General features: G+C 34.8%; 1 protein-coding gene and 1 pseudogene across 1 annotated transcript; one reads left to right on the top strand and one right to left on the bottom strand.

Annotated features, from left to right (window-relative positions):
• Positions 1 to 4,954: 4,954 nt before the first annotated feature.
• Positions 4,955 to 6,223, top strand: LOC111203067 (putative nuclease HARBI1). Its single transcript, XM_048747230.1, has one exon. It carries the CDS (start codon positions 4,955 to 4,957, stop codon positions 6,221 to 6,223), a length of 1,269 nt encoding a protein of 422 aa, XP_048603187.1.
• A 499-nt stretch (positions 6,224 to 6,722) lies between these two features.
• LOC106378031 lies at positions 6,723 to 12,369 on the bottom strand (annotated as a pseudogene).
• Positions 12,370 to 13,979: the final 1,610 nt, after the last annotated feature.

Below are 13,979 nucleotides of genomic sequence, written 5' to 3'. Positions count from 1 at the left end.
ACAGAAGTACAAGGCTTTGTTTGACAAGCAAATGAGTGAAGCTCAGGTTGCAATGCCCATCATCGATGCTTTCATATTGATTCCTCAATACAACAAGTTCCTGAAAGATGTTGTAGCTGCAAAGAAAAAAGAAATGGAAAGCATGATGATTCTTACCCATGAGTGCAGTGCCATCATCCAAAGGCTTGATGTTCCAGAGAAGTTAGAGGATCCAGGATGCTTCACACTACCTTGTGCTCTTGGACCTATGATATTTTAGAAATGTCTCTGCGATTTGGGAGCTAGTGTCAGCGTGATGCCTTTGTCTGTTGCAAAGAAGCTTGGATTCACTCAGTACAAGAAGTGTAAACTCTCTCTGGTGTTAGCTGATCGTTCAGTGAAGTACCCTGTGGGCATCTTAGAGGACCTACCTGTGAAGATTGGAAAATATGAGATACCTACAGATTTTGTGGTGCTTAAGATGGGTGAGGAGGCTCAAGACCCATTGATTCTTGGATGGTCATTCTTAGCTACAGCAGGAGCAATTGTTAAGGTGAAAGAGGACACGATTGATCTCCATTTGGGTAAAGGGCATGTTATACACTTTGACATCAAGGAGAAAATGAAGAAACCAACTGTGTTCAGACAAGCCTTCTACATTGAAGAGATGGGCACTCTTACTGATGAGCACCTTGAAGAGTTACCACCTGAGGACGACGAGGAGGGGGCATCTCCCTCTACTCATTCTCCATAGAAGGTAACCCACTACTTTCCCTTGTATATACCATTTCATTTTTGCATATTAGCTTTCTGTTTTGGGTATCTCTCTCTACTTGACAACACAGAGACTGTGTCATTTAAGTTTGGGGGAGGTACCAAGTATTTGATCATGTTTGCTTTGATGTTGTTTCATTGAGTCATGCATTGCATACCTATTTGCATATATAAAAAAAAAATTATTTAGTTTGCATCATTTGCATTTCTAGGAGAGTCTAGAGCATATAGGTTGCATTCACTTGTATTGGGAGCAATGATTTTAAACGCCTTGTAAAGAACACTACGTTGCACCTGAGTAGCTTTTGCACCTCTCAAAAAGACTTGTATGTTTCGAGCCTTGAAAAATCTTCCTGAAACTTGTTGATTGCTGAAACTCAGTCTTTGAAGCCAACTACAACCTTATTTGAACTGAACGAACTTAATGCTTCTTGCTCATGGTCCCTTGCGTACTGAGTCATGGCTATACACACTTGAGTTGTCACATCCTTTATGCCAATCTTATTTTGACAAACTCTAGTGGTAGACCACTCCCAAAACCTTTCCCTTCTTTTAAGCTTTCATTGTTTGATGAGTGAGGCCTTCTTCGGAAAGTCTTACATGTGCATAATGTTGAGAGTATCGGGAACGACAATGCTTGATCTTCATTCTTGCTAGATTGGGCACTCTATTGTCTAGCTATAGGTGGGGGGTGAGAGTTGTGATTATGATTTGGGAGCAATGAAAAAGGAAAAGAAATGACTCTTTGTGTTTAAGTGAATTGTCTTATTGGGATAGGTAGAAAAACCTCTAGCTCAAGTTATGAAAAGTCTTGGCCCCCATCTAAAAAAAAAAAAAAAAACAAAATAAAAAGAAAGAAAAAGGGGGCTAGCAAAGTTGTTAGGAGCTAAGAAATGTTTTGAGGTTGGGAAAAATCCCTTGTAGATTTCAAAGAGAAAGAGTTGATGTTCTTAGGATCTTTTGGTGAGAGGTGTGAGTTGGTTTTGACATTGGGAAATGATTGTGTGATTTGTATGTTTGGGAAAAGGGTAGAACAATGGAGATTGAGCATTGTATGCATGAGTTGGTCCCTTTCTTAGATATATTATGTGCAATGTCAAGGCTACTTGTTTCGAGAGTAAACCACCTTAAAGATCATATGTTTTGAACCTCTTGAATCATTTGAATAAAAGCCTTCCCTTACTCAACCAAATGATTTGGACCAATTGACCATTTGCAAGAATTCACTTGATGCTATGCTTAATGAACTTGAGAGTTGGCTGATTTGCATGTGTGAATGCATGATGATGAGTGTAGGGATGAAAAGAGTTCAGATAGGCCTAGAGAAGCTAGAGTATAATAAGAGAGGGTGTACTAATGCTGAATTTAAATGTTGATTTGAGTGCTTTGTGTGTTTCTTTTGGCTATGAGCTCCCACCTTCAAACCTCTCTCCCTATGAGTTCTAGAAAGTTAACTTGAGGACAAGTAAAAGAATAAGTTTGGGGGAGTTGATATCTTACATATTCACATTGTTTTATCCATTTATTCATGTGCATTTTCATCATATAGATTAGAATTAAGTCATATCTAGGTTGCATTTTGCATACATATGTCTCTATCAGGTATTGGAGTACCACATGGAGTTCCTGGAGACACTTGGGTGCATTTGGAGCTCAAAGGAGGTGATTAGAGTGATCTTTGGACGAGCACTGCCTGGAGCGACCAGCCCAGAGCGACTATCTCAAGCCACTCCAGCCAGAGCGACCTACCAGAGCGACCTACCAGAGCGACGCCATGAACTCGCTCGCCCTATACGCTTCTGAGCGACCTCCTAGAGCGACAAGGCGAAGTCGCTCCAGCTCCTAGAGCGACCAGTTCAGAGCGATAAGGCGAAGTCGCTCCAGCTCCTAGAGCGACCTCACCACAGCGACCAGTCCAGAGCGACGCGCCGAGGTCACTCGCATCTCACACCCCTCTCGGAGCGACCTCCCAAAGCGACACCCCGAGGTCGCTCGCGTCTCTATGGCGAGACGACACGAAGCGAAGCCTGGAGCGACCTCTCAGAGCGACCCACTGAGGTCGCTCCCGAAGGCCGGAGCGACTTGTCGCAGCGACGTGCCGAGGTCGCTCCACGTCTATTTGTTTGGCCGAATTAATGTTTTCTCAAGGGCCTTTTGGTCATTTCATTATGCACGTTTTTATTTTCTAAACCTATGTTTTAATACTCTGGAAGCCACCACCAGGCGGATTATCTTTTGATCTATTGAGAAATACACAAAAACTCTCTGGAGAAGTTGATCTCTTGGATTTTGATTGTTATGTTCTTGTGTTATTGTTGATTTCTTATCTATTTCTCTACATGATTAATCTGAAATCTAATATGGGTTTAAGAGGAATCATGGAGATTAGTGAGTAATCACCTTTTGAATTCATGGGTTAGGGAGATTAAGGGTGATTAGGTTAGTTCTATGATGTTTTAGTGTAGATCATTCTTGTTCCTTGCTAGTAGAGTATTCCTAATGCATCTTCTGAGTTGGCCACTCAAAAGTTGATCAATAGGTATTTCCCACCCGAAAGGTGTTTGATGAAATGCCTGAGACAACTCTCCTAGGCTTTTAGTATACTTTGCCAAAGACATTTGTTGTTAAAGATGCTAAGATAGCTAATAGACTTGTTAGTAATGATTGCTTTCATATTATTCAACCAAAGACATTTGATGATTGAGATAAGGTTGATAGTTTGATTGATCGTTTGTCCTTAGTTCGATACTTGATCACCCAAGGTCTAATCCCTATGCCCATGAGTTCTATTTTCCCTTAGTCAAGAAAGTATCATTCTGTTATTGCTTTCTAGTTTTAGTCATAGCTTAAAACCCATCTAAATCATTGGTTGCACTTAGATTAAGTGAGTGCTTGCATTCTCAGTGCTTTGATATCCCTCAGAACTGGTTCGACAATCACTATACTACAACATTTGTTTTAGGAGCCTTGAAAAATCTTAACATCAAGGCTACAAGGGGTTTTAGAAATTAAGGAAAAACTGTCTAAACAAAAGCTTCTTGATCGTTTACTAGCTAAGAAAGAAACTCTCTCAGATATGGAAAACAGTCTCATGCTCAAACTAATTTCCGAAATGATATGATCTATTTTCAATCTTGCTTTTGAGGTAGAACTGTTTGTGTACTTGATCGTTTGTGTAGATATATCATATTACTGATTGTTTTTAATGGTTATGACAGGTTACTAACTCTTGTCACTCTGTTTTGACAGGTTACTCGCATGTGGGAAGGAGTCACGGGTGCATTTGGTCTTTATCTGATGGAGTAGGATTCACGGGTGATGGAGTAGGAATCACGGGTGTAGCTGTAGAAGTCACGGGTGTTGGAGTAGGAAGCATGGGTGTAGTTGTATGAGTCACGGGTCACTCTCTTTAGCATATGTATTATAAGTAGTAGTTGTAGTCTTTGCGGTGTAGTAGAAACTTGTTTCCTCTTGAGAGTCAAGTTCATGTTTTCAGAGAGTTTGTAATCTACTCTCATTGTTTTCCTCGGATCATATGTAAGTTCAAGTTCAAGTCTAGCTTCTCTTTGTATCAAAACTTATGTTATATATTAGACTTTGTTAATAATCTTGTTTAGACTTTGTTAATAATCTTGTAAGTTTGAGCTTGTAGTATTATTAGTAATATGACAAGTTTTAACATGAATACTACAAGTCTTTTTTCGAAATTGTGTTATATATTAGACTTTGTTAATAATCTTGTGTTCATAATCTTGCCTTTGTTAATTTATGTTTTAACATGAATACTACAAGTCTTTTTTCGAAATTGTGTTAACATATCAAACGCAGGCAAAATAATTTCAAGACCAGTGCCAACCATACAAGTCGATCACAAACGGTTAGTAAAATCACAAACCAAAATGGATTTTTAAAAATTTGAAGTTTCTACCCAAAAATGTCTTTAAAAGAATCAAATGAAAGTTCAAAATTTAATTTTTTTATTATTAGTAATATGACAAGTTTTATAAAAAAAAGTTCAAAATTAAAGTTCTATAATATTCCTAATATGACAAAAAAATTTTAAAAAAGTTCAAAATTAAAGTTTTATAATATTCCAAATATGATAAATTTTATTAAAAAAAGTTCAAAATTAAAGTTTTATAATGATCCTAATATTTCTAAATTAATTATTTAGATATTTAACATATTAGGACTTCTTAAAATGTCATCATCTTCATCCGATGGTCTAGACGAAAGAATAGACGAACTTGTTGATGAAATCGTTGAAGATTACTACAACGACATAGTGGAGGACCAACCCGATGATGAGGCGAACCGTGCTTATATTGAACGAGACCGTGAAGGAGGAGATGATCAGTTATGGAATGACTACTTCAGTGAAGACCCGACATACTCGGCACAAATATTTAGAAGACGTTTCCGCATGAAAAAGAATTTATTCCTGCGTATTGTCAGAGCCCTCAAGCAGAACTTTATATTCTTTCAGCAGAGAAAAGATGCAACCGGGAGGTGGGGTCTATCATCACTTCAAAAGTGTACGGCGGCTATTCGTCTGCTTGCTTATGGTACAGCGGCTGACTCGGTTGACGAATATCTCCGACTTGCTGACACCACAGCACACTCTTGTTTACATCATTTCACTGACGCAGTTATAGAGTTATTTGGCAATGAGTATCTACGACGACCCACAAAGGAGGATCTTCAACGACTACTCTATATTGGAGAGCAACGCGGTTTTCCAGGGATGGTCGGGAGCATTGACTGTATGCATTGGGAGTGGAAAAACTGCCCAACCACTTGGAAAGGACAATACACACGTGGATCCGGAAAACCGACGATTGTTTTAGAGGCTGTAGCTTCACAAGATCTTTGGATATGGCACGCTTTCTTCGGTCTTCCAGGTACCTTAAACGATATTAATGTCCTCGATCGGTCTCCTGTTTTTGACGATATTTTAGAAGGTCGAGCTCCGAGGGTAAGGTACATGGTCAACGGACACATGTATAAGTTGGCATACTATCTCACAGACGGTATATATCCAAAATGGTCAACATTTATCCAATCTATCACACTCCCCCAATGTCCCAAACAAGCGTTATTTGCTAAATGGCAAGAAGCAGCCCGAAAAGATGTCGAGCGGGCATTTGGAGTATTGCAAGCTCGGTTTGCGATTGTGAAAAACCCGGTTCGTACATTGGACATAGAGAAGATAGGGAAGATTATGAGAGCATGTATCATACTACACAATATGATAGTTGAAGATGAACGAGATGGTTATACAAACCGGGTTAATATTTCAGATTTTCAAGAAGGAGAATCTTCCAGAACCTCGGAGGTCCTAAACGAAATTCCTACATTGTTCAATGATACATTTCCCGACCGCAATGATCTTCGTGATAGGCAAACTCATGATCGATTGAAGAATGATTTGATCGAAAACATTTGGAATAAATTTGGTAATCAAGATTAATAATTAGTTCTCTTTGGAATATTATTAAATCATTGTATCTTTTTTTTAATAATGTAATTAATAAAATTTCAATTTTTATTTTTTTTTTAAAAAATATTATTTTATTCCTAAGGACTCCTTCTTCGGGATCACCATTGGACGAGTATTTTAGATCCGAATCCTTAACTATCGAAAAAAAAAATAAAAAAAAAATAAACTTAAAATATGATTAAGGACTCATGTGGGAGTATCATCATTGTATTTGGTCTAAAGTGTCTTACGATGTAATAAGAAACTTGAAAAGTGTCTTATAATGTAAATCTTTCTAAAAACAAGAAAGCAAAAAAGTCTATTGATCACACTCAATCCAACTGTAAATCGTATTCCTCCATCCTTTAAAAATCCCAAAAAAAAACTACCCTGATAACACGTTAAAGAAAAAATGATTGCACCTTTTATCATATGTACGGCATGTATAATGATATCATAGGAGATCACTTCCACAATCATCCTTCATCATTTAAACCCTCCATCGCCTCAACAACATCTCTATCATAATCTCATTCCACGTATCGACCGGACCAGGCAAACACCAATGTAAACAATCATTATGAACCCTCTCCGGGACAATCATTTTTGGGATGTACGGACCAGGATGTCCGTCTGGTCTCAACACCGAAATCGCCATCACGTCCAACGCCTCCAACCTCACATCCGCCTCCATCGCAGCAGCTTTCGCCGCCGTGACTTCCTCCATCTCTAAACCGGCCACAAGAAACGGGGACCAGTAAACCGAGACCGTAACGTACTAACGTTGTGAGATTCGAAACGCCATCTTCTGAATCTATTGTCTTCGTTTGAATAAACAAGATCAGGGCTAGAGACGGTAGAGAGGAGACAGATAAGAGACTCAAGCTGGTTTGAGTGGTTTCTAGTCATGGAGTCTACGACAAAAGCTAGTTGCTTGTCTCTCATAAAATCAAGAAACCGGTTAGCGTCGAATCTCGGTATATGGCATTGGTTCGGTTTCCATTTCCAATAAAGATAACCAGAATCTGGTCTGCCATGTCATGACGTAAGCAGTTCTGACCATCTTTGATTGTTCCGCAGCTCGAGCCATTGTATAGTGGACCCATCTCGTCTCTGACCCATCTCCCTTTCGTATAATCACATAACGATTTTTCTTCTGCAGATCAACACAAAATACTTCAAAATTATATACACAATCATATTGAATAGTTTTTTTTTTTGGCTAAATCATATTGAATAGTTTCCATCTTACCTTGAGTAGAAGAAGGAGAAGAGTAGCTAGTGATCAGAACGTGTGCTGCAGAGTCTTGGAGGTGTCATCAATGGATGAGAATGGGTTATTAAAACAGAGTCGAAACAGAGCAACTGGTATAAACGCTAGGACTATAAAGACAGAGATCTTCCCATATTAGGAATATATGATTTTTTTTTTGTGTAGCCTTCTTGATTCTTAATGTATTGACTATTGATATCGTGTTTTTTCCAAGTACATGTCACATCGTGTTTTGGTGGTTGTTCTGCTTTATGTGACGAATGGTTTGGTTTTGGGCCATGGGAGATTGGGAGGAATATTTTTATATCCATGTCAATGCTGTATTGCTGTTGATGTGCTTCAATTATTTATCTATTTTATTCATTAAAATTATTCGTACTAATTATAAATAGTACTTTTATTATGAACTAGATCATTTTCCGTTTTACGCGCGGATAAGTGCCTTTAAATTTTTACAAATGTATGTTGTATAAATATCAGATATTGTAGAATTATTTTGATTTTTAAACTCATTTTGAATTATAATGGTAGCCTGTAAGATAGTTATTTTAAAATTATTTTGTTTGTATATAGGTTTGAATAAAAAATCAAAATTGTTATAAATAAATGTATATGAAATTTCTTCTTTCCAATAACACACTTATAAATATCATGCTAAGTTTATGTCATCAATTTGAAATCAATTGTGGAATGCCGGTTTTAAGACGAAACCATTTTGAATATGTTTGGTATTGCAATATTGAATTAAGTTAAAAAAATTAGTAATATATAACATAACATGAATTATAATTATGAAAATATATTTTGTTATATTGCTTTTATTTTATCATTTTGCTATGTTTCTTTATTTTATTTAGAATGTTTTAACCTTTTTATTTTAGAGGTTGTTCATTAATATAAATTAATTTTTAACACAATAGATGTATTTTATTATTTGAAAATTATCTTTTTAGTACAGTATGACATATAAATATTAGTGTGCAATTAATTATTCTTCTAAGTTTAATCATAACTTCGTGTTATTCTGTTGATTTTAAATATTGTTGTTTGGCTATATGACCATCAAACACATGAATTTTAAGAACTTAACCTGATTTTGCATTTGTGTCTTTGCCATCGTTCTTGAAAACCTAAAAGTTGTGAATTGTGGTGGAATTTATTGTGTTTTAAACATATGCAATCATCATTTTACACTAGAACCTCTATAAATTAATACTCGATAAATTAATAATTTCTATAAATTAATAAATTTCGCCGGTCCCAACTTGGGCCAATGTAAAATATGACACAAATCGATAAAATAATAATATAATAATATTTTTAAAACTCTCATGTAAATATATAGTCCCATTAAAATCATAAATTGCTAATCTATCTCTATATATTTTATATAAGTACAAACTAAACATTATATTGTTGGTTTTATATTCACAATGAAAATACTTCTAGTTTTCTTAATATTTTAATATATTTTGATAATATTTAGTAAAAATATATCAAAAATCACATAACAATTCGATGAAATAATATGAATGTTAAATTTATAAAATTTAAATAATTTATATATGGTAAAAATAAAATATTTTCTTATTTTATTAATAAAATAGAAAAAGAGAAACAAAAATCCAAAAAGGAAAACTTTTGTAAATTAATATTTCTATAAATTAATAAAAATTTAAAGTTCCAATATTATTAATTTATAGAGGTTCTACTGTACTTCCTCTTATAAATGTATCTCTCAGTACGATGATAATTGTGAAAGAAGTGTTACTAACTCACTATAGTATTTTATAGCTAAAAGGACCTTATTTTTAAACATATAACTTTGGTGCAAAAGGTTATTGAGAATGTTAAAAAAATTTTTTTGTCTCAATATTAAAATGTGAAAACTCAATTAAATTGTTTAATGATGATGGCTCGAATAGTATAAATTTTCAATCAAATTTTCTTTGCAACTTAACAAAACTATTTTGTTGGTATATAAGGCAAAAGTAAAAACAGTGTCATAATCCAAAAAAAATGAGAAAATACAACCTTGCTAAGTCGGTAAACTGAATCAATTTCATATATTTAATACTACTGAGTGCGAATTAAATAAAACTCACTTCTGAAATAAAAATGGTATAATTTTTTTTAAAAAAAAACAGAAATGGTATATACCCTTTTGTTATATTGCAAATTGTTGAAAGTATATTCCAAATTGGACAGAACAGTCTTTTGACGTGGGCAAAATGATCTATACCATTTTTATGAAAACATTTTTACTGCATATATACCGTACTGATTTAAAATAGCAAATGCCAATATCTGACGTTTACACTATGCATGTTTTTGAACTGAAACATGCAATTTACGGAGACAGACAAAAAACACAATCGAAAAGTATTTCTACGTTTTCACAGGAGAGCAAGGAAATGAGGGAAAGCAATAGCACAACTTTGTTTTTACTCTTCTGTTTTCTTGTTGCTTCTGCTTTGGTGAAAAGTTTAGTATTGTTACATATTTTTCAATATTTTTTATCTCAGTTCTGATAGTAAGTATTCTTTGTTAGAAAATTGTGATTTGTGAGTTAACTTCACAAAGTATAACGCTCGTGTCACTTAAATTGATTAAAGTTTTTGAGCTTGTGTCATCTCTGGTTCCTGAAACCCTAAGAATTAATAAGAAGATTATCTTAACATTTTACCAAAAGAAAAATTAATACGAAAATCTTATAAAGACAATGCAGGGTTTTTATATTCAATCAACGAAGAAGAATAAGATTACCTCTCACTCTTCATTTTCATCATCTTTGTCCCCTTCTCCTAAACCACATATCAGTTTCTCTTCTTCTTCAATAGAGTTTGAATTTAGAGTCAAAAACGGTAATGTTTCTTTAAAAGTTATAAACATAATTTTTGTGGTTATTCTTCATTATTTTATTCAGGCTGTTGGTTCATAATTCTCATCCTGCTGTGTTGGTACATGCGAGGCCACACGTTTTCGAAACTTTTGTTTGATCATTTCGATCATTGACATCTACCCAGTTAATATTTTGTATTCAATTTTCGAATTGCATACTATGAAAGAAGATATAATAAATTTAATGTGAATAAGCAGAAAGGTTTGATTTTTTTTTGTATGTGATGTTAATTATCTTCCGCATGATCTTTGTCAAGAAGGTCCGGCTATTTAAAACGCCACATAACGGATGTTAATGAATTCTCGCTGCCGTTAAACATAATGACAGAAATGTTACAGTGCTCACATTAGCGATAGCCTGAGGAACCTAACAGAGTCTTATCTCCGAGGAGTCGTCTTTGTAAACGTTGACTATGACATCATTGTTCTCCACCCATGCCTCGTCTTGCTTATGGAGTTGAAGACAACGCCTTTTTTAGTCGAAAGATGCATCAAACCTTTGAAGCCGTGCACCGGCCGTTCCTTCGCCACAATGCGGTCTATTGAATCGTCGAAGCTTATGTGAATAAAAAGCTAATTTTTCATTTTAGTTATAAAAACTCTGATCACAATTTTTATCAAAAAAAAAAACTCTGATCACAATAGTAGTGTATGATTGTAGCCAAAACGTTCCGGGATTTCAAACCAACACTTTGATTATAACACAAAACACATGTTTTCAGTCCTTTCTCTTCCTCAGCTTAAAGGTGTGATTTTTACTCAGCCATAAGAAGATTCAAGTGCCACTGCAGTGTGAAGAACATAATCAAGTTGTTTCTTCAATCACAGTGGACCAACACTAAGAAGAAACATAAACAAAACTAAGAACAACCCAGAAATCAATTCAAAGAACAATGTCAACTCTTCCATAGAAAATCATAGAGATCAATTCTTACTCTTTGGGAGTTTTTAATATTTTTCTTAACTGGAACCTCCAAATATCAGAATCGTTGTCTGCAAGAATTTCAGACAGATAAGAATTCAATCATGATATGCTTGGGCTCTGTCACCAAATCAATATCTGAAACTCACCATTAACGAACACAAAATTTGATGGCTGAACACGATGGTAATCAAAAAGTTGCTTAAACGCCCAACCTTGAAATCAGAAAGAAGGAGAGAGGAGTTCACCATTCTTCTCAAAGAAAGTTGTAAGAGTTTTTACAACTGTGAGTAATGAAAGGATGAAGTTTACGGGGCTGTCCATCTTGATCAGCCTGTCACTCAGCACACGTACTCAATTGAATCGTGATTTATAAAAGGACCTCACATTGATAACAATCTGGGTAATCGTGAGAGAATTGCAAACGGTGAGAAAATATCAATGTAACAGTTGCAAGATCCGAGAAAAGAGCTTACTGCAATTTTTGTTTAACAGACGATCTTAATTCTGGGTAAGTCATTCTTCATCTTCCTAGGTTTCGGAGGTTCAGATTCGTGTTTGTACCTGGACAAAGCTGGTTAGCTTGGTTAACTGAATGGCTACGGTTCTAGTCATATGTGTTTTGAAAGCTAAATATAAAAACTTAGAAAATAAGAGAGGAGAGCGATGAGATTTGAGTGAGATTACGTTAGTACCAAACCATGGGTGTAGTTTTTGCAGATTAGGTTTTTTGATTTAGGTTGGATTTAGGTTAAGAGATAGAGCTTTATATAAGAGAAATATCAAGGGGAGATGGATCACACAATTAAAAATACTAATTTCAATCAAGACCTCCTCATGAGAATTCCTCCTCGAACCCAAAGCATCTTCCTCCATCGAGGAAGACGAAGAAGAAGAACGTGATCTCGGAGTCCTATTATTCCTCACCCTATTCCTCCTCCTATACTCAACCAACACACAAACCATATGCAACACATACTGCAACGCATACCCCAAGAGCCAAACCCTAAGCGGCATGATCGGATGCTCATTCCTCGCCATCATCAGAATAGCCCCAGCCACCGAGAGGCATAGCTCATGAGGCTTGTTATTCTACTTTTAATAGTGTTAGATTAGATGGGGCAAAATACATGTTTAATGTTTGTATATTGATTATGAGAATAAATAAATTTACAAACCACTAAACCGTATTTATAAAAGCTTCAAAATCCTTTTTTTTATGAAAACATCCATATTTCAGATTTCATTTTTTAATTCTAAAAAAAAACTGTACGTGGGCTTTCAGCCCATCACTTTTCAGATGTCGATCTGGATGACGAATCTATTTTCTTGCGCCTATGATTGCCGCATTCGTTCGGACTGGACTATGTCTGACCCAACGAATACCGATCTTTTCACTAATCTACATAAATTTAAGAAAATTTCAGAATTATTATTTTTATATGTTTTTGCATTAGAAAATTCTAAAATAGTCTAAGTCTGTCGCATATAAATAATTTTAATTTGATTAAAAAAATAATAATTTTGACTTACAATTTTAGATTTGAGCAGCCAATTACAAAAAAGAATAGTTAGAACTATGAGTCTATGACATTTTGGTCATCAAGTTGTTGTAGCATTAAAATTTAGGAAATTTTATGGTAACTCTAGCGTATTGAGTTTTTCTAATAAGGAAATTTTTTAAACGTCTATTTCTATGTTTGCATGAAATCATTTTCTTATTTTTAGACGGTAGAAAGTCACAGTAGCAATAAAAAAGAGCAATTTGATACAAGTGGTTTTGGTTGTCTCGAATTATGTAGGATGGTTGATTGTTTGTGATTACTGAATTTTACTACATGCCAATTAACCTAATGTGGTACCACAATCAAATGTTATACCAATGCAACACTTTATGATCGAATCTACAAGGACTAGTGATCGATAATAGTAAGAATACATAAACTTTCCTAATCTAAGCAAATAAGAAAATGCATGATTGATAACAAGCTAATATCCTAAAAATATAAACAAGGTGATCTCAAATCCAATCAAGAAATAAGTGCAAGAACCAAACTTTTAGTCAATAAGAAAAAATAAGACTCATGGGATTAGGCATTTGACTTCAAGTGATAAGATCCGATCTAGAGTGGCAAGCTATCAATCAACATATTTCTTTAAGTCTAGACAACAAATCCTAAACAAGTTCTTTATCAAAATAAATGTTCATTTGCTTTCATTAATCAAACATATCAAATATCTTTGGTTTAATTCACTCAAGCAATCATTAAGAACAAGTCTACTAACTATCTAAGCTTTCCTAACATCAAATGTCTTTGGTTAAGCAAACAAAGAGAAAAATTGAGTTGGTTCATACATTTCATCAAACACCTTCTGGATATAAAATGTCTAGAGTTCTAGTTTATAGAGATCAAGACTAAACTAGCATTAAGAGCACTCAACAAGTAAGAAAATAGATATATCTAACACTAAACACCCTAGATCTTCACTTAAAACTCTAATTATCCTAATCCATGAATCCAAAAGGTCACTACTAACTAATCTCCATGAAAAACTTAAAAACCCATGTAAGGATCAAAGATAATCATGTTGATGAGCAAGACAAACATAAATATATGATGAAGTACTTCCTTAAATAATCAAAAGGTTCA

Source organism: Brassica napus, chromosome C2, assembly GCF_020379485.1.
Source record: "Brassica napus cultivar Da-Ae chromosome C2, Da-Ae, whole genome shotgun sequence".
NCBI lineage: Eukaryota > Viridiplantae > Streptophyta > Magnoliopsida > Brassicales > Brassicaceae > Brassica > Brassica napus.
The sequence above is the reverse complement of the archived record's forward strand: the minus strand, read 5'-3'. Positions and strand labels throughout refer to the sequence as shown.

Coding starts and splice junctions, on each gene's coding strand:
- LOC111203067 (XM_048747230.1), top strand. CDS start 4,955: ATGTCATCATCTTCATCCGATGGTCTAGACGAAAGAATAGACGAACTT.